Consider the following 20,988-nt stretch of genomic DNA (forward strand, 5'->3'; position numbering starts at 1 on the left):
AGGGTCCCCAGAAGTCTTAGCTTTCTGCCAGGCTATGAAAATCATGCTCGTAGGCCAGGCGCGGTGGCTCATGCCTGTAATCCTAGCATTCTGGGAGGCCAAGGCAGGAGGATCGCTTGAGCTCAGGAGTTCGAGACCAGCCTGAGCAACAGCAAGACCCCGTCTCTACTAAAAATAGAAATAAATTAGCTGAACAACCAAAAATATATAGAAAAACTTAGCCGGGCATGGTGGTGCATGACTGTAGTCCCAGTTACTCGGGAGGTTGAGGCAGAAGGATCGTTTGAGTCCAGGAGTTTGAGGTTGCTGTAAGCTAGGCTGACACCACCGCACTCTAGCCCAGGCAACAGAGTGAGACTATCTCAAAAAAAAAAAAAGAGAGAGAGAGAAATCAGGCTCATCTTATTAGTTTAACCTGATCACAGAATTCTCAGGTACCCTGAATTAGCTCAAGGAACCTGTGAGGATAAGGCAAGTCACAGTTTTTACCAGAGTTTTAAAAAGGAGCTTTGAAAAAAACAGTCCTGAAGCACAAATGTAATCAGTATACATAAGAAGGTTTTCTTTTTCCTCCTAAAACGAATTAGCCAGATAATTTTGAATTCCTCACCTTTTGCTTTTATTCTGTGAGCCAAAAAAAAAAAAAAATTCTAAATGGATTTCTCCTAACCCGTCAAAAAAATTCGCAATTGTGCTTTAACTGGTAATATAAGGCTATCCATTTCAGATGACTAAATTATCATCATTTAAGGTCACAAGTGATCCCAGAACAGTACAGATAAACCTAGCCTGTTTTTAGGGGTTACTGCAGCCTCTTTAATTAAATTAGATATGAATTCAAGTTACTCATACAACAAGTTAGTTTATTCCTCAAATTCTACTCTTCAGTGATATTAATTTATGGGTTAAAGCCAGCAAAATTATAGAATTTTCAGGTCTTCTCGCTGCAGCTCTAACATACCCTGCTTGCCTCTATTTCATTTCTATTATTTTAACAAACATACTCAGAGTTCAATTTTAGCTGCAAAAATAACCACTGGATCATTCAAGTGGCTATTTACATGAAACAGCAATAAAGGCATCATCTGAATGGTCAGTACTGGGGTTTTTTACATGAGAAGTTTTCTTTTGCTTAGTTTCTTTTCCTTAGAGGGCTTCCTGAACCCCTTGTTTTTCTATCATTGGGTGACTTTGGTGCCCACTGCACAATCTTCCTTGGCAGTATTCAACTCTGTACTCACATACGTTGTGGCTCCATGGATAACTGAGTTATGCCCAATCAATTACACAAATCTCAACTTTGACTGTTTCATCTGAAACACTTCTAAATATTTTAAGAAGTATTGGATCAGGCAAATTTCTCGTCCTCTGTCATCTGTAAAGTATTCTAAAAGATAAAGAATTAGTTTCTCTTTCATTAAAATATCTTTAAAAGGATTTCAAAGTTGTCAAAAGAACAGCAATCTCAAAACTCACTGGAAGTTCTACACAGAAAATTTTTTAAGGCGTCTCTTTATTCAAAGTGAAGAGCAAAAAGAATTTTGATAACAACATGATCGTGAAAGTTTTCTATTACTTTCTAATATTCTAATATTAGACTTCTAAATCATATATAAAACTATATTTTAATATGACCCCAATTTTATTTTTAATTGTGTTTATACATACATTTGGATGTAAAGAAATATGATAAAATGCCAACAGTTATTCCATTTGGGGATGGAATCATCAGTGACATTTAATTTATTTTTTATGCTTTTTCTCAATTTTCCAAACTTTCTAAAGTAAGCAGATAGGCATTCATCTTAAAATCTGGAAAAAAAATTAGGTTCAAAAGAAATTATTCTATTTTGCTTTTTATATTAAATCAAGCTTAGCTGTATAAATAGGTAAGCAAACCAACATACCTCTTGATTAAATGGGCTCGGCTGTTCACGTAGTTGGAGTCAAAAGAGTAGTTTTCAGTCTGCAATGAGAAGAAAAGATTTAAAAGGTTACATAGATGGTTCATAAGAAGAATTGAACTGTCCTACATGGAAGGAATTTTTTTACTGGCCAAGAAGCAATGAATGAATTGGAAATCAAGGCCACAGTGGAGCAGCAAACAGCCTGGGGAACGCCTCTTCTTCCTTGGGGCCCTGGGGGCCCTGTGGAGGCAGCAGCTCACCCCTGAAGACCAGGATGGATTGGCACAAATGTTCCCTCGATTATGGCTGGCTACTGACCATGCAACCACTTACACAGAAAAGACAATATGACCCACAATCATTACAGAAACTAACTGCTTCCCAGTCCCCAGTGGAGACAATTCTATGCCCATCAAATTGACTGTAAGTTCAAAGGTATTTTTATTAGTAGATAATTAAGATGCTAAAATATTTATTCCAAAGATATGGAAATGTAGGCAAGGTAATCCTCCACTGTGGATTTAAACTCTGCACCTTGCTTTGTTTTAAGACATTTGCTCAGCACTAGTAATGCAGGAAGGCCTTCGTTTCATCACAGATACAAAGGCAAACAAGTATTATGCCTAAAACAGGGTGAAGGGCAGTCCACAGGGGATGCCAAAGCCTTTCATGTAAAACATGAAGTTTGCAAGCAAACCCCTGCCTCAGCTCCTATCATTAGAATACCACTGTTTAATCTGGTTACAGGAGACTGCTGGAACAACGGCTTTATAAAAGCAAATGCAGAATACCTGCCAGATGAAAGAGACGAGAAAACAGTTTATGATCACTCAGAGGTGGGGGGGACTGGAGGAGGGAGGAACCTTAGAAGGGGTGGAAGCCAGGGAAAAATTGACACTGCAGTAACTGAATGGCCTAGTAAAGTGGATCTTACCTCCAACACCAGCACCACTCACATCAAACCGTTGTATGAACTGAAAAATGCCCAAATGCATCTCCTCCACCCTCCTGCCATCCCACCAGAAATCTCTACCATTCCCATTATTCCTTAGGGGTCTTCTGAAATCACTTCAACTGAAAGTGCTTGGAAAAGGAAACACAATAGCTGTCTAGTGAACAAAATAGCAGATTCCTTTCAGAACACTACCTGTCAAACACTAACTGCACTGGGCTCTTAGATGCAGCCCTTGCTTCCAAGGAACTCACAGTTTGACAGAGGAGAAAACAGGACAGGTAATAGCAGATCCAGCTACCACATGAGCATCAAACAGCCAGCAATCAGGGTATGAACCCTAAGTACCTAGAGTAGGTAGGAAGTGGGGGTGGAGGAGTGAATAGGTGAGAGAGAGGAGGAGAGAGTATTGAGAAGGAAACTAAACCCCAACATTGCCCTATACTCACTCAGGCACGTTAACCCCCTCCCATGCTCCTGATTTGAAAATGGACAATGTAATATCCATTCACACTGCTTTTATCTAGAAGTTTATATCCACTTTAATGTAAACCCAAGCAATTTTTGATGCTATTGGAAGGCATGGATTGGGAGAGTAAAAATCAAAAGTGTCAGTTCATTTCTAATTTGTTCATAAGAGAGTGCTGAAATTGTTGCAAACACAAGTACAGGAGGAGGAGGCAAACTTGAAGCTGTGTTAAGAATACAATCTAAGTATTTGTTGGAAGAGGTTTATCCATCAGTCAGTCAACCAACAAACACTTCTGAGTCAATTTGTTGCACCAACATAATAGGTAAAAATAGTGTTGGTTAAATGTGTTCTTGTATGAATTCAGCACAATATATAATTTAACAAGTTAGAAGTCCCCCATCCCCTGAAAATTATTGTTAAAACAGGGAGTCGATTAAGCACTCAGCAGTTCAATTATTCATCTCACTGTGCAACATTGGGCAAATTATTTAATCCCTGCATGCCTCAGTTTCCTCCTCTGTAAAATAGGGATAATAGAACATGAATCCAAAGGAGAAGTTCAACTGCGTTAATCATGATTCATAATGAGAATGGTGAGAATCTTTATTCTCTGCTTTCTACAGAACCAGAAATTCCAGTTAGGATCAGGAATTTGATTTCATTCAGGCAGTGAAACAGTAGCACATGCATGTTCCATTTCCACTTCCTAAATCATTTTTTCAAGAAAGTTAGTAGTTAGACACAGATACAAAAAAGGAAATCTAAAGGATACTGGCTTTGCAGGAAATGCATGAGCAATATCCCAAGCTACTGTCTTTTAAAGACACTGTCTTTACTATTTTTAAAGAAGCTAGTTTTCAAGGAGGAAATTTTGCATAGTTTTGTGTATGAAGCCATCAAACCTGTGTGCATTCTGCCTCACATACAAAGCTCTGTAGAGACCTGACCTCCAGGCATGGTGCCAGAACTACATGTTCAGGCAAAGAAGCAAAACCATGCAAATTTTATCCCTGATGACTATACTACTTCTTGGTCCTAATGCAGCAATATATCTCAACATGAGGATTCCCACTCTCGGACACTGAGTTAAGAAAAGAAGCAGGTCTATAAGATTTGCTTATAGTGACCTTAACAATTCTCCACTGCCCGCCCCCGCCCTCCAGCTTGATACAGATCTGTTAACCGTGGGCAGATGTGCCAGGCATGATCTGCCACTGGAAGTAGGAGATTATCGTTGAAGCTTATCACTTTTCTATCTTTCTTTCTCCTTTTATTTCACTCTAAAAGAGTAAACTACCCATTCTTGTGGTCCTTGGCCTTCAAATGTAAATATTCCATTTCCCAAATCAGCACAAACCATCATGGGCAGATGTGCCACGCTGCATCCTAATGCAATTAGTAGCATTAGTCAATGAGGCGGGTTCCTAGAACCAATTTTCTCAGAGTGGATGGGGCTATGCTGATTCACCCATTGTCTTGTGCCTTTGTAATCAGCCTCAGGTCTCTTTGTGAGGCAGCTGGTCACAGTTATGGGAAAAAAAAATCTATGCAACAGAATTATTCTAATTGGATAGAATACACCATTCTGGCCTCATTAATACTACATTCCAAACAACTGAGTTAACTGGCCATAGATGGCCTAGTATATTATAGGTCTACATATACAGACATCAAGTGTTCTAGCTCATACTGGTTCAAGGTGTGTGCTCAAATCCAACTTCTGTGCACTGAAAGAGTAGATTTTTTCACACTTCTGGTGGAGAAAAGGATGTGACTCAGACCATTTTGAAGAAGGAAATAATACAATCTTTTCTTTTTTTTTTTTTATTTTATTTTGTCTTAGAAAACTGATGCATAACAATCTTTTCTTAATGAATAGTTTTCATGTCTTAAGGGAGTGGTTCTCATCCTGATTGCACATTGGAATCATCTCAGAAATGTCTTTTTTGTTAAAAAAAGAAATACTGTCACCAAGGACCCACTCATGGAGATTCTAAGCTAATTAGCCTAGAGTTGGGCCCAGGTACTAGTATTTTATTAAAAGAAAAAAAAAAGCTTTTTAGGTAATTCTAGTGTACCTCCACGGTAGAGAACAATTGTCCTGAGCAAAGGACAGGCTTCAGGCTTTGACCTAACATATGCATTTTCTAAAATGAGCACAGTTGTTTAGAAGATGGTACCTCTTTTGTCAGATTATCTGCCGAGGCCATCTCAATATGGGATAAAGAACCACAAAAGAAATACATTTTTTGAGAAATAATACAAAAGCTTTCCTTTTTTGCATGAATGTATTGGCTCTTGGTTAGCCTTATTTAATCAAAATTTGCTTGACATTATTCCAATCCCCTCTCTAAGTATTCTAAATGGCAAATAACATGAAACATTTGAGAGAGGAAATTTTCTGTAAATGTCACATTAATTTCACTAGGAAATGTCCCCATCCTTAATGAGACAGCCAGGTTAACATAGGAACATAGCAAAGAGACAAGAACAACATTGGCTTCCGAAAAACCTAATTTTAACATTGAAAAAATAGGTCTAGAGCAAACTTTTATTTCCAGTCTCAATGACAAATAAGAGTCACTTCCTTGCCATGTAATATATTTCTCCCAAATCCTTTCTCTAATTAGAAGTCTTTATCCTAGGAATTCACCAAGAGCAGGCTTCTCACTTGACCTAGGTTTAATAAAATATTGACTTTCTAAAACCCTCAAAGAATAAATAATTCTGGATAGCTCAGTTTTCCAGATAGCTTAGGGCTTTCGCCTTTAAGAATTAAAACTTTTATTTAAAACCCTAACCATTCTGCTTAGTTCCTGACACGTATCACAAAGTTTCCCTCCATAAAATAAAGTATTAAAAGCATAATTTAACCTCCTACTAGTTACTTAAGAGCACCTTTCTAAACATAAAATTATTGTACCATGCAGGTTTTGCCTGCACACTCAATGACCCCAAAGTACTGTGGTTTTTTTCTTGTCTTTAATTTTTCACATAGATCTGTCACCAACTTGCTATCAAACACTCAGTGTTGTTATTTCTCACTGCCGTTAGTATATCAAAAGCAGCTCATCTTCCATTTTGAATTTGATATTTTTACTCTGCTGTGTTCTTGGAAACTATATAAATTATGCTTGGGAGAACAGTCTAGAAGATAAGAGTTAATAAGTTCTGGGTAGAGAGCTGAGATGTTGTTGTCCTAAGAGGGAAATGACATGATCTTCGATACATGGATTTTTGTGTAATATTGTAGTTTGTGGTGGTGTTTGTTTTTTACCTGTTCAGCAGCCTTCTTTGCTTACTACTTTCTGTTCTCAGCTCCCTTCTACATATGGGAGGTTTCTAGTGAGACTTTCGGATGGGTGATATGTTATTATGTTTCTATGTTAATAAGTCTGGCACATCAGAAGTCAAATACTTCCACTTTGTCAGGCCCCCAAGGTACCAGAGAATGCCCTACTTTAATTGTCATTTTGCATTACTTTTACAGTTCACTGAATCGTGCCCTAGTATCTGGAAGAGTGACTGTAGCTCTCTCAGCACCACATTTATCACCAGGAGAGACTTCAACCCTAAGGAGAAAGAAGCCCAATAAATGCAGATATTCAGGACTAGACTCTTTGCCCAGTAGCACAAATCCCCAGGTCACTACACCAACCTAAAAAGGGTTGCAGAGCTGGGATTAAGACAGATATTCTTCAAAACATTAAGGTTTTCATTTGAAAATGAACAATCCTTTTAAATTATACTTTAAAAATCCCATCAAACTAAAAAATCATTATAAATGCAACTTGCTAATTATTTTTTTAAATTTTGGACTCAAGTCATTTTAGCAATAAAAACAAGAAAACTGGAAATCCATATCAGATGCGCAGCAAAGTGATCTTAAAATGCTGGTTCTTTTTTTAACTGGTGACTTCCAATAATGATGATTATACCTATTGATCAACGGTGAAAAGACTCATAACCTTTTCTAAAAGTGGTTGCTGTTTTCGGTGTTCAAATGGCCATCTCCTCACAAAGATGTTTTTTGGAAACGAATTGACGAGTGACTTTTTTCCTACTTCCTATCCCCAACACGTAAAAATGAAAATGTAAATTCTATGTAAAAATGTAGCCAACGTGCCTCCAGCTAGAATGTATATTCAAAGAGTCATCCACCCAAACAGCAGCAGCTGAAACAGGAATTAGTGAAAGTTGATTAAAGGCACAAGTTGCCATCACTAGAAAGCTCATATTTACCCTGAACTAGAAAACAAGTAATCTCTACTAACCACGCCTATTGTCAGTCATATGCTCTCCACATACCCCAGCCCTAATTCTCTCTCTCTCTCTCTCTCTCTCTCTCTCTCTCTCTCTCTCTCTCTCTCTCTCTCTCTCTCACACACACACACACACACACACACACACACACACATACAGAGTTTGATTACAACAGCAATGCGGTATAGTGGGGAAACCTGGATTCTGTCCCCATGTTTGTCACTGACTCACTAATGACATTAGATAAATCACTTTATCCCTCCAGAGGTCTTAATTTATCCATCTTTAAAATGAGAATGGCCAAATGATTTCAGTGTTTCATTCAAGCTCCAACAATTCTAGGTTTCTAAAACAAAATGGTTCTTATTAATTCATTCATCCATTCAATAAATATAAACCAAAGCCTGGGGAATTTTTTAAAAAAATACATAGCCTACACCCTCAAGGAGCTAACAAACTAATGGATCTCTTATCAGGGATAGTCAAAATGTCACCCATTCAGATTAACACACACAGAGACTGGCACCTACCTACCTGCAGATATATGCATATACTTGTACACAGGCTACTGGAGTGCAACTTGGAGAATTATACTCTTACTTTACAGAACTAAATATTAATAGCAGCCTAATGACTTGATGAGTGTAGGTGACTTATGTAGAAGAATTCTGCTCTCGTATTTGTTACATGTGAATAACCCATGTCGTAAATGCAAGAAACCTCCCTCTCCTATCAAACAAGTTATAAAATTATTAAAGTTCTTAGACACAGCTCATATATCTGGCCCTTTGTCTCCATTTCCATAGCCTTCATCTTCTTGTGCCACTGTTTCTTCACCTCCATTTGCCTTTTGCTCCAGCCCATTTTGCAAAATGCTATTTGGAAAATCTTTCACTAGTTTCATCACATCACTTTTCTTTTGAAGACCTTACAGTGGCTCCTTGTTGTAATTAGCATTGAATCTAAATGAAGTTCTTAGCTAAGCAGTCATCCAATGCAAGCCACCTAATTTCCATCATTTCTAATATATCTCCATCACTGATCATACCACATTGCTTAGCATTTTCTCATTACTTTGCATACAGACTGTACAATGCAATTATGCATTTCCTCGGGTTCTATGATTATTTCATGGTACAAAGGCAATATATGTAACCAAAGTGTTTGTACCCCTGTAATATTCTGGCATAAAAAAATTAAAAATTAAAAAAAATCTATGATTATTTCATGTGTAGTATGTCAGTTCATTGCCTAACTGGACTGGAAGCTCTCTTTTGAGGTCCCTATCCCATCTGCCACAATACTGGACACTTAGCAAGTATTCATATAATGCATAAATGAATGATAAGAGAAGAGATGGAAGAGATTAAGCATGAGGCTACTCATCACAATTAAGGCAAATGACCAATTCTATTAGGCCAAGGTGGTCTCATTTCTTCAGAAAGCATCCATTCTGCACACTGTCTTCTGTGGTTGCAGTTCATTGTCTGTTGTCAACTCCACCAGTCCTGCCACATCTCTGGGAATAGCAGTGATAACACATGATAGTGTTTCCAAACCCAGTTAGATAACATTTCTGTGAAAAGATAAGGGCTCACGAGAATGTAGACCTCTGAGTCACAGATTAAGAGTGTGGCAGCTACTTTTCTACATGTGATAGACAATTCTAGGATTCCAGTGGCTTTCAGGACAGGGCAATCAGTGAGAAACACAGGCCGTGTGGTAAACATCCAACAAGTTAAGCTGAAAAAGTTCTCCTCTGAGCAGCCTTTCATCATCACTCCTAAAGTTTCACTGGCACCATTGATGTGGTCAGACTACCTAGAGGTAGCAAAGAAGGCCTAGGGAAAGCACTTTGCTCTCATCTTTGGTCAAAGTCGTGCCTTTAGAAGAGCAACCCAGTAGCAAATTTCACTATAAAGGCCTCCTTGAGAAACCTAACAGCTTTCTGCAGGGATCCATGCAATTCAGAGACAAAGAACAAGCTGAAAAATCAGGCTAAACACCATATCATTAAACAAACAAATACAGGCTTCTGAATCAGGCCCTTGGACCTTTTTCTAAGTCCTTTGTGGGGCATAGTGCATTCTGAAATCGTATCTGTTTATAAAAAGCTCTCTGGAACCAGTTAATGCCTATTGTACATAACAAATGAAAAATCAACAAGACCTCACTGTGAGTAAAAGTAGCTTCAGAGTAAATAAAATGAAGACTCCAGTCATGTAAGTCAAACTATCTCATCCCACATAAACAAAACTAAACCTGAGGATTAAATAACTATCAACCACATTTGCCAGTGGAACAAACCCTACAGTCCAATCACCATCCCAAATATGTAACTACAACACATTAAAGCTATTTTGTAGGCACAGAGTACCTTTCATCCCCAAATATCAAAGCACTTTACAAGCAAGTGCCAACTTTCATTTCCCCCTTAAACAGCCAAGAAAACAAACACACAGGTTAAATGCTACAGCCACTTTAAATACTGACTCAGCTAGGGCAGGCCACAACAACAAGGACAACAAGAAAACCCCCAGGAGCACTGTTCTTGGCATTATCTACTACTGAGATGGGAAGCAAATAGAAGATGGTAACATCAGGGAAGTAATTAGCCCACTTCATACCTATTTTTCTCAGAGTGACTTCCTTGGCTACTTCCAATGAATGGGTCAGCAGAATATAGTCTAGCAGTTAGACAAAGGAAAAATTTGGTACACACTAACTCAAGATAGTTCCCCAGGCCCAGCTGCAGGGCCTAGTCACATAGCCCAAGGGATCCAGGAATGAGCCACTCTCTTCCCTGGAATCTTGGTGACCATTAGAGGCACGGGCAACCATCTTTAGAAGGTAACCTAAGATGAGGAGTGATTTAGGGAGTGGCATCAATTTCAGAAGCTATGATTTGGTAAAGCTCATCCAATTGACAGTAAGAAAACCCGTATAAGCCCACAAGCAATGGGATCCATGGATCCACAGTATGAGCTTTCCCTGATCTAGCCTATTTTTCAGTATCTCTGGCTCAGAGAAGGCCCAGCAATCTCAAATCTAAGCTGGTCCATTCCTTTCTGCTAAATTCTATTTTATCAGTGCCTCAATTCTCGGCTGCTTAGCAGCTACAGAGCCCTGACTGCCTGCAGAGTGCAATTTCTATTGAGCAAGCCTTGTCAGCTGAAAAGACTTTCAAAATATTTGGAGGGAAAGCAGCGGGTGGCCTTGTGCCTGTGGGCCAAAACAACACCCCCAAATTCAGTTCCAACCCCAATCCCATTATTTATATTATACACCACTTAAAACCCAGTTGCCTCTACAAGCTTATTTAAGAGTGAAGGAGTAACAGCCCTTGGCATATCGTTCTGAATTCATTTCCCTTGTACCAGCTTGTTGCTCACGCCTATAAAATGTGATCCATGCCAACAAGAAACAATCGAGTGGTACACCATCTTAGAAACAGTGAATGCATTAGCTTCTAATATTGATGCTTTCTAATTAGATACAATATAATAGATCATTTTCTTATTTGTGGCCAATGAAACCCTCCATAGTTCTTTTTTGCTGCAGATATTTTGATTACTGCCATGGCAAACAGAGGTGTCTCAGTACATTGGAAGGAATAGAGTCAGGTTGTGTACACAGAGCATCCACTTATATTTATCATCACACATACACACAAAAAACAGATTATTTCTGACCTTTTAAGTACTAATTTCAAATTTAATGAGGCATAATAAACATTTCTCAAAATCATATTCCATGGTTGCTTAACATTGGTAGCTCTCTAATTATCACCGCAGTTTAAATAAAGGGTATTTGGTTCTGTTGAAATTATTAGGCACTGAAGGAAACCCACGGGAGTCTCCAGTTTCTAGCATCTTAAGCTTTGCAGCAAATCAGTGTTGGAGGCAAGATAGAGCTTACACTTTAGTGTCACTTTGTGAACCATAAATGGGAAACAATAAGAAGAGGATTCGAGGAAATAATAGAAATTTTTACTCATTCTCTAAAATGCCCCACCTGTCCTTCTCCCAAAGCCTAACATTGCTTCTTGTTCTATGCCAGTGGAGGGGGGTGTGAGGGCAGGTTACAATTTGACCTGATTTGAAAATTGAGAGTAACCAAAAGGCTATCTGACATAAGAGTGCTGGCAGCCATGCACATGAAAGCCATAATTACACCCCACAAAGTAGCTAATATTTTCAGCAGCTTGAAGCAGAGTATTAGAAATCTGTAATGCACTTATGCAACACACCAACAGAACAACAATTACTAAAGCACCTCCTATTTATATGGAACCTTTTATCACAAAAATTTCCAGAATGTCTAACAGGCTGTTATAAAAAGGGCTCATTTCCCCCCACAGTTGAAACACAATAATCATTTTACATCAGTAAAAGAAAGTATAAAGGATTGCAGGAGAGAGAAAAATTACTAAACTAGAGAAACGATACGGGAGAGGAATGTTTTTAGATGGGCAGAAAACAGACACCAGAGTTGGAAACTGTGGCTGAAGGTAGCTACATTTTCTCAGAGCCCGTGGCACAGAACTGAAGAATTTTCCTTCTCATTCAGCCAGCAAGACTTTGGTGAGGTTCTTAATGACTGTAATGGAGCAGGTGCCTCCTGTTAACAAGAATTAGCATTTGAAAATAGACACAATACACAAAAACTTGCCATTTCTTTTCCTCAAAGCCTTTTCACCAACATTAACTAGTTAATCCTCCTGCTTCCATTATGAGCTAAATAAATATTATTTAAACCCATTAACAGCACTACAGAAGAGGTTAAGGGACTTGCCCTCTACTAGAAAGAAGCATCTAGCATCTGCAACTAGAATTCGAGACTCCTCACATCAGGTCCTGCACTCACACCACTAGGCCACACCTCATTAGGATTCTGGAAAATGCAGTGAAATGAAAGTAATTAGGACTGGATTACTGGGTGTACGTACTATTTGGGAGGAAAAAAAAAATACCCTAGCCTGCTTAAACATGACAGGCTCAAGGGCGGTGAACACAACTAGAGCAATTTCCTCCTGCAGGAAGATTAAGAAATAATGAGGAGGAACACCTCACTCTCCCTCTACCATCAGATTTCCAGCAGCAAAAACCAGGAAGAATTCCAAACCTAACTGTCAAAAAAAAAAAAATTAACGCTGTCAGAAACATAATACCATACTGTGTCAGACAGCATACCCCTCAACCAGTGCAATGGATGTCTCCCTTCCTTTCCTCACACTGTTCTCAGCTTCTTCCCTCTCCAGCTCTCTCCTGGTCAGTATTTCAAATTTAGGGATGCCTTTTTCTTTATTCACTCTTTTATGTACACAACCTTCTCTCAAAGGAAACTATACACCTACTCCTCATCCCGGTCGGCTCAATACTTATGTTTACTTGATAACAAAGAAATATTTTGTTTGGGGCTAAATGAACACAAACAGGTGTGGGCAGTCATCCATTAACTCTATTTATGCATATATTTATATATACATATACTTATATATATTTATATTTTATATATATATATATGTATATGTAGTAACAGAAAACGTGATAAACTTTTGTATCTGGATATTTTAAAATGTTTGTTTCCTGGTAGACCCAGCTTTAGTTAGGGCCAAAAATCACACTGGCAATTGTTTTTGCAGACAGTTACAAGCTAAGAAAATATCACAGAATATTAAAAGAAAAATCCTACAAAGCTTCCAAACACAGAACCTTTAAGATGAAAATAGAAAATATTCTTACTAGCTGTGTGACATTGCAGACATGATGGAACTTCTCTGACCCTTGACTTCCTAATCTGTACAGTGGAAATAATATCTGTTCTAACTATCTTACAGGTCTACCTTTAGGACCAAATAGAATAACGAATGTGCAAGTGCTTTTCAAAAACTGTGAATCACCAGAAAAATGATAGGTTTTCTTATTATCAGTTCATAAACTTGATTTCTTACCTATAAGAAATAAGAATATACTTTATTTATTTAGAATATTTATTTCTATTTGCAACTAAACTACTATTGAACATTGTAAACAGTTTCCTTTCTGAGATTCCCTACTATGATATTTTATCTCATTCTCCTCCTATCTGTCCTATCAGTAAAAGGAATAATGTGGTGAACAGTCTTGCTTTCGGAATGGGAAAATCTGGCTTTGGAAATCTCTGATTGCTGATTCAATAGGAATAAGGAGAGAGTGTGTGTGTAAAAAAGAGAGAGAAAACTCAGCTTAAAGAGAGTTGAAATGACCTCACATCATCTGAAATTATATGAAAGGCAATATTTGAGACATTTTAAAAGCCTTTATAAACTAGTTTTCTTTGTTCCATTTCCTTCTTTTGTTGTGATTGAACTGTCACAGGATATCTTTTCTTAAAAAAAAAAAAAAAAAAAAAAAACTCATCCCAGGGTTAAGTAAAACACATTAGCATGCATAATTCAGAGCTGTCAGCTGGAAATGAGCCATTCAAAGGTTAGTGTAGTATATAGCTAGGAAAACAGGGTTAGAGCACAGGGGTGGCTTGACCAAAGCTTTCTGAGATCCAATTCAGGACTATCTTGGAGCCTGACTATGGCCCTACTCTATCATTCCTTAGAGCTATGCAGTCCAATAGGATAGACATTAGTCACATGTGGCTATTTAAATTTAAATTAACAAAAGTTAAATTAAAATTTTAGTTCTTCAATCACAGTAGCCACATTTCAAGTGCTCAATAGCCACACATGTCTAGGGCATCCCGGACAGCACAGACATAGAATATTTCCATCATCACAGAAAGTTCTATTGGACAGCAGTGCCTTAGAGTGAGACTGTTGGCTTGTGACTCAGGATTCACCAGTTCTGAAACGTGACCTAAGGAAATATGAAAAGTATACTTGCCTCTATCACATAGCACATTGTGTTGCTTAGTTATCTGTCACCCCTGCTAGGTGTCATCCCCCCAAGTGGGGAACTTAAGAGCAAGGACAGAGTCTTTAGTATCTGTATCTGTAGCGCTTGTCACTGTCCCAGGCACAGGCTCACCCATTGTTTATTAACTGATCAACAGCTGACATTAGACTAATCTGTGAGATAGGAATACCTCACTCACCTATCTCTTCCATAGGTTGAATCAGAAATGCAAAGTTTATAAAGATTTTTTAAGAAAGGCTGCTGTGCTTTCTAGACTTGTATTTGTTTCAAAATTTCTCAAGAATTTAGACAAAAGGGACTGACTGGTTTAAGTAAAAAAAAATAATTTTCTGTCTCCCCATCCCTCTATTCCCAATTCTTTCATTCATCCAAATCCAAATTTCATTTATACATCTAAAAAATTAGAATCCCATGTTTGTTAATATTAAGATGTCAGTATGTAATACATATAATATTGAACGTGACATAATCCACATCTCCAAAGAGGGTATTTTACAATCTAACACAATGAGAAACACCTGTAAGGCTGTATATATCAATGGTCCAATTTTAAAAATTACTTTCTCAAAATAGCACCTTGTATTGGTATGGCAATTGTTTTTTACAGTCCTGACCAATGCTCTTTTCCAATAACCACAACAATCCTAAGACTTATATAAGCAAAGTACTATTTTCCCTTTTTAATAGATGGAAAAACTGAGGCCCAGAGAGCTTCCGAAATCACGATCCAATAGTCAGTTAATGGCAGAGATAGAGCAAGAACCTAAGACTCCTGTTTCCCAGACCAGGGGACCTTCTGCCCCATCTAACTTTATAGACTGTAGAAAATGGAAGCCCAGTTGGCTGATTTACTGCTTTTGCTTTCAAATTATAGTCCCTTCTGAGATCTATCCTTCATAAATTAAAAAAATACATCCTTTTATGCAATATTAATTATTTCTTCAGATCCTGATAGAGTCTTCAGTTGCTTTACTGCCAAATACCATTTGAAAAGATTCTTGAAATCATTACTGCAACCTGACAACGCTATGCTGTCCACTGCAGGCTTTGAAAAATTCCCTTTTGGGCTCATGAACATCACAGAATCATATACCCATAGAGTATTAAAACTCAATATGACCTTAGAGTATCTAATCTCTTTCTCTTTCTCCTCTCTCTCACACTCTCTCTCTCTTACACACACACACTCACACTCATACACACACACAGTATTTTGAAGACAAGGAAATGTGCCCAAAGAACCTTACAACCAGCCCAAAGCAACACAGCTGGTTATTAGAAACCCAAGCATGAGTTTAGAACTCAGCTCTTTGACATCCAGGCCATGGCTCATCCCTCTCCACTTGCCCAAACCCTTCCTTTTAGTTTTCCTAAGAAGTCCTGGAACAATAAAACCTAGTACTCAAAGTCCCATCAACTAAATTTCTCATGGCAGGAAAGAAGAGAAATTTAGTGCAAATGATGTTTGTAGATCACTTCTTGTCAATATCCTATCATTAAGAAAAGTAATTGCTCCTAGGGATACTGTAGAAAGAGGATGTATGATCCACCCAAGGAAACAGACTGCCTCTAGCTGAGTGATCAGGAGAATGTCGAATGATAAAGCTCTGTGAAATACAGCCTCATTCTAGCAAATGACTTGCTTTGTTGCCACTTAAATTGCTCATCTATAATTGCTAGAGATAAACTGCAATCAAAATACAGTATCTTCTATTAGTTTTGCCCACTAGGGATTGTTTGATCATAGTGAAATTATCTAAAAGGTAAATTTTCTCATTTTTATTGCCTCAGTGGAAACTCTCGCGTTAGACCACCAAGGGGGGCAGGAATGATGACAAGTATTGCTTCCTGGTGAAGGAATTTTTTCTTCTCTAAATTGGACTGAGCAAGTAACTATAAGCCTTCACTTCTGTGACTAACAACTAAGTAAGAAAAGAAGGATCTGTTCTGTTTACTTCCTAAAAATATCTATCTCAGGCTTATTTGCTTCACTGTGTTAGAGTCACACCTTTGCAGTTCACATTTCACTAATTCATATTTGGTGATCATTCAGATAGAGCTAGGCTGCCGTATCTATTTTTAAAAGGGTTTGCTGGGCAAATTATGGTGTAAACAAGATTACAAGGGAAGTGTTTAAACTACTTAAGAGAATAAATTGTTTTTAAGCACTTTAGAAGCAATTTACAAACAATAAATATGTTAATTGCACATCATTCTTATTTATTCATTAAAACAAGTCCAAGGACTTCTACTTGGCAAAACTTCCTGGCAAGGGCTTTGTTAGTCCACTTCTTATTACTCTATGAACTTGAAAGTAATAAAATTGCATTTCTTTTCTATCTATAATTCCGACTGGCCTTCCCCCAAGTTAGTCTCAATTAATCAGATTTGACTATACTATATAAAGGCTGAGTAAAATGACAAAGTCATCAGCCCTGGGTCGAAAGACATAAAAGTCACAGAAAATCCTACACTATGTTTGAGACCTTTCTTTGCACAAACTGTAGGCAACCAGTAGTGAAAAAGAATAGATAGGAGCAATGAAAAGGGGTAGAAAGAAAAGCAAAAAGAGATCATTCAGAGGCCTCCCCACAATTGAAAAGATTTGCCTCATGCTCCCTAGTTGTCCTTGACTGACTATTATAGAACAAATGGCAGCTAGTACAGCTCAGGGCTGAAATAATTTAATTTAATAAAATTCAACAAAGACTGTTAAGTCTATGTGCCAAGCCCTATGGTAAATACTAGGGATATGGAAATGAACTCGATTCCACTCCTTCCCTCAAGGAACTCACATTTCTAGTGTTGGGGAGGGTTAAGTGAAGAGAAAATTATAATGCAGTGAGTGTTGTAAGTGCTACCACAGTGGTTTCTCAGTCCATTTGTGCTGTGATAACAAAATACCTGAGACTGAGTAATTCATAAAGAACAGAAATTTATTTTTCACAGTTTTGGATGCTGGGAAGTCCAAGATCAAGGCACAAGCAGATCTGGTGTCCAGTGAGGGCTGCTCTCTGCTTCCAAGATGGCAGCTTGTTGCTGCATCTTCCTCCAGAGGAGACAAACAACTGTGTCCTCACATGACAAAAACCAGAAGAACAAAAAGCAGTGGAGCCCTCATGACTTAATCACCTCCTAAAGGCCCCACCTTTCAATATTCAATTGGGTCTTAGGTTCCAACATATAAATTTTGGGAGGACACCAATATTCAGACCATAGCAAGTGGTGTGTATATATACTGTGCCATGGGAGCACAGAGGAAAGAGCAACAGAGAAGAATACCCCCCTAGGTAACAAAGGGCACCAGATCTGCCTTCAGACACGTGCCATCTAAGGAGGGGTGGAACTAGGGAAAACATTTGGTTTGAGGGAAGAGTTCGCTTCTCTCTAGTTCTAATTCTTGATTTTGCAAGTTATATATGAGTGTCAGGGGAGAAAAAGAGAAAAAAAAAACATAAGCCATGCTTAATAAAATCAAGCAACTTCCCTACAGCCACAAATCCAGCTGGATTTGGGTTGGCTCTTCTGTAAAGTTTGGAAGACAAGTTACATTTCGTACAAGTGCTAGAAAAATCAATGTCCGAAGGGGTAGCTAATTAAACCACAAAGACTTATTTTTTGAGCCAGTAAAGGTTTTCTCCAGTGGTCAAATGTTCATGACTTTCAAATTCTTTGTGCAGCTTTTGCATAAAGATGAGTCCTGAGACAAGTCGACCCTAACTTGGATAGCCTCTGAAAACTTACTCTAGTCCCCTTGTCGAGGGTAGAAAGGCAGATGGAGCTTTTCCCTGCAGCAGCCTGTAGGTGGAGACCTTCACTTCCCTCAGCAGGTCAGACCCACTCTCTCTCAGCCCTACAAATAAAGATTACCATAAAACTTGCCACTTGGTGGGGAGCAGAGAGCACTTTCCTTTCTCTATTTATGGACTTTAAGGATGTGGATTTTATGCTTGTTCTCTTCCTTTCCTGATTGCCTACACTGTGCCTTTCCTTTGAAAACAGCTGAAAAGTTATTGGGTCACCCTTCTGCTTTCCAGGTGCTGCTGGACCCCAAGTCCCTACCTGTCTCTCACCAGCCGTGTGCCATCCCTAGAGGCCTGACCTCATTCAGTGCCCCAAAGCAAGGTAAGGCCAGGAGATGCAGCCATGGATATCCTTGCTGGCTCAGAAACAGTCTCTATTCTGAAAACGACATTTCTGTGTCTTCTCTTCCTGGACAGCAGGGCCTGAAAGACTCTGAAGCCAAACTCTTTCTGTCCACTACAGGCCTTAAGCCAACAATATACACATTGTGTTGCTGTGCAAACAGGGATTACTTTTATCTCTTCCCTCCAAAGTTTTCTCTGCTGTGCTTTAAAAAAATAAATAAATGAGGCATGAAAAGATAGGGAATGAATAAATAAAGGTATGAACAAACCTCTCCTGTGTGTTCTAAAGAGAATAAAGAACCTATGGCAGTCAACCGTTTTATAAAATTTGCATTTTCAAATTTTATTTTTATAAGTTAATATTTCTTCTGTAATTTGAGCTAATCATTAGTAGTATTACCACTACTACTACAAGTGCCTTTTGGAAATAAGCCTATAGCACAAAGAAATTTCAAAATTCTCCACTATGTATTCATCTTTTCAATATCCCTAAGAGAAAAACAAGCCACACCTAAAGTTTTTCCAAGGTATTAACTCCTTCCTAACCCTACTAAAGCACATAGTCACTAAGCTGCCAAAGGTGTCAAGAAGATGGAAAAACAATAACAGCCATCAGTCCATCCTTTCTAGGACCTTGCCTCTATCAATGGTGAGCACCCGTTTTTAATGATGAGAAAATTAAATACAGAGCACTCTACAAGGGGAAGGGAAATCCTCTAATCACCCAAGGATCAGGCTTTGGCCTCATACCTAACAACGGATTGCCCTTGCTGAGTATGTCAAAATTGTTTGCTGGTCAACCAATTAGCTGGTCCTAGGCTCAAATACAGTATATATTTGTATTCAATGTAACTAATTCATAAGCCAAACAATGATAAGAAGGTTTTATGCTTTGTGACAGTTTAGTTTTACTCTCTTTATTTCAACACATTTGCCCAGTGCAGACCAATGTTAACATTTGGCTCCATGCAACTGACTTTTTGCTACTCAACATGGATATTGTTACACAAATGATGTGGTCTCTAGGTCCTTTACCAGTTACTTAACCTTCCTTGAAGCTCATTCTAGTCTGTCAGTATTCCACTTAAAATAAGGCATCCAGAATTGAACATAATTCCCCAGATGTAGTTTGAGCAGCAAAGAGTTCAGAGGGGCTAATACCTCTCGTAATCAGAAAACTATACTTCCTTAATGAGGCCCAAGATTACATTTGTTTTCACAGTCCGTTTACCCTCAACTTGCTTCCCTCATAACTTATTTACCCTTATCAAAGACTCCTTCCATTTCAGCATTACCAGATCCACTCCAGATTGTTATTGAGTTGGAACTTCCAAAAGACTACCAGATAGGCAAACAGAGCCACTGAAGGAAAAGTGGGCCAAAAGGAAAGTAACAGACATCCCAAACAAAAGAAATTCTACTGAAAAGGAAAGGCAATAGGCCAGTTAATGGTGTACCCAGATAGAGAGGACAACTGGAGACTGGCAGATATCATGGTATGGAAAAGAATATTCCAGCTGTGCCTACTGCATTCTTCATTTGTAAATAACTAATTACTCCTGCTCACCCAAAGTAACACCACATGACACATAAAAGTAGAAATCAACAAACATAAATAACAAAGCTGTTGTCTACTTAGAGAATAAACTGAAAGGAGAAAAAAAGTTCAATGAACTATATTTTACAGCTGCCCATTTGATTGGCCTTTATTGAAAGTCACAGTCTTCCTAGACCCACTTTTCCCTGACCTAGACTTTTGCTCTTCTGTCCCCCTCCCCCACTAACCTCTCTACACGATTAAGAAGTTGGTAAATATAGTCAATTATTCTAAAGGTGCCAAAACTCTCATTTCAACTTGTTTCCCAGTTAATGTACCATAGCAGAGAATGAATCGTTATTACAAGGAACTAAAAATAAAAATATTTCATAGTCCATAATTGGCTTGTCTTATTGGACTTTTTAGAGAGCCAAAGTACCAGTTCCGGATTATTAGTCCTTGGTTTGTAGGAAAATAATATATTTCCTCATTAAAATACTCTGTTCTCCACAGTTTAAAAATTAAAAAAATGCATTTTGTCCCACAGTCTTTCATTTTTAGGGAGTTTTGAAGCTTTGGAGGCACAATGAGAGGGCAAGAAAAAACAAATAGGTGCTCTGCTTTGAAAATCAGCCATTACCTTCATTAATGCTTCCCCTCCTTCTAAGTCAGTTTCCTAGCAGCTGCACAATTCACCACATTAAAAGATCATTTACTTGTTTTCCAAAAAATATAGCTGTGTGTGCATGTGCGCATGCGTCTGTGTGTGTGTGTGTGTGTGTGTGTGTTTAAAATCAA

General features: G+C 38.3%; 1 protein-coding gene across 5 annotated transcripts in view; it reads right to left on the reverse strand.

Annotated features, from left to right (window-relative positions):
- PCDH19 (protocadherin 19) overlaps positions 1–20,988 on the reverse strand; it is a 99,075-nt gene that overhangs the window by 42,412 nt on the left and 35,675 nt on the right. For all 5 annotated transcript variants that reach the window (XM_012767376.3, XM_012767377.3, XM_012767380.3 and 2 more), the window contains one exon: positions 1,908–1,966. In XM_012767376.3, coding sequence (XP_012622830.1) covers positions 1,908–1,966 — 59 coding nt within the window. The remainder of the gene's footprint in view (positions 1–1,907; positions 1,967–20,988) is intronic.

This window comes from Microcebus murinus, chromosome X (genome assembly GCF_040939455.1).
Source record: "Microcebus murinus isolate Inina chromosome X, M.murinus_Inina_mat1.0, whole genome shotgun sequence".
NCBI lineage: Eukaryota > Metazoa > Chordata > Mammalia > Primates > Cheirogaleidae > Microcebus > Microcebus murinus.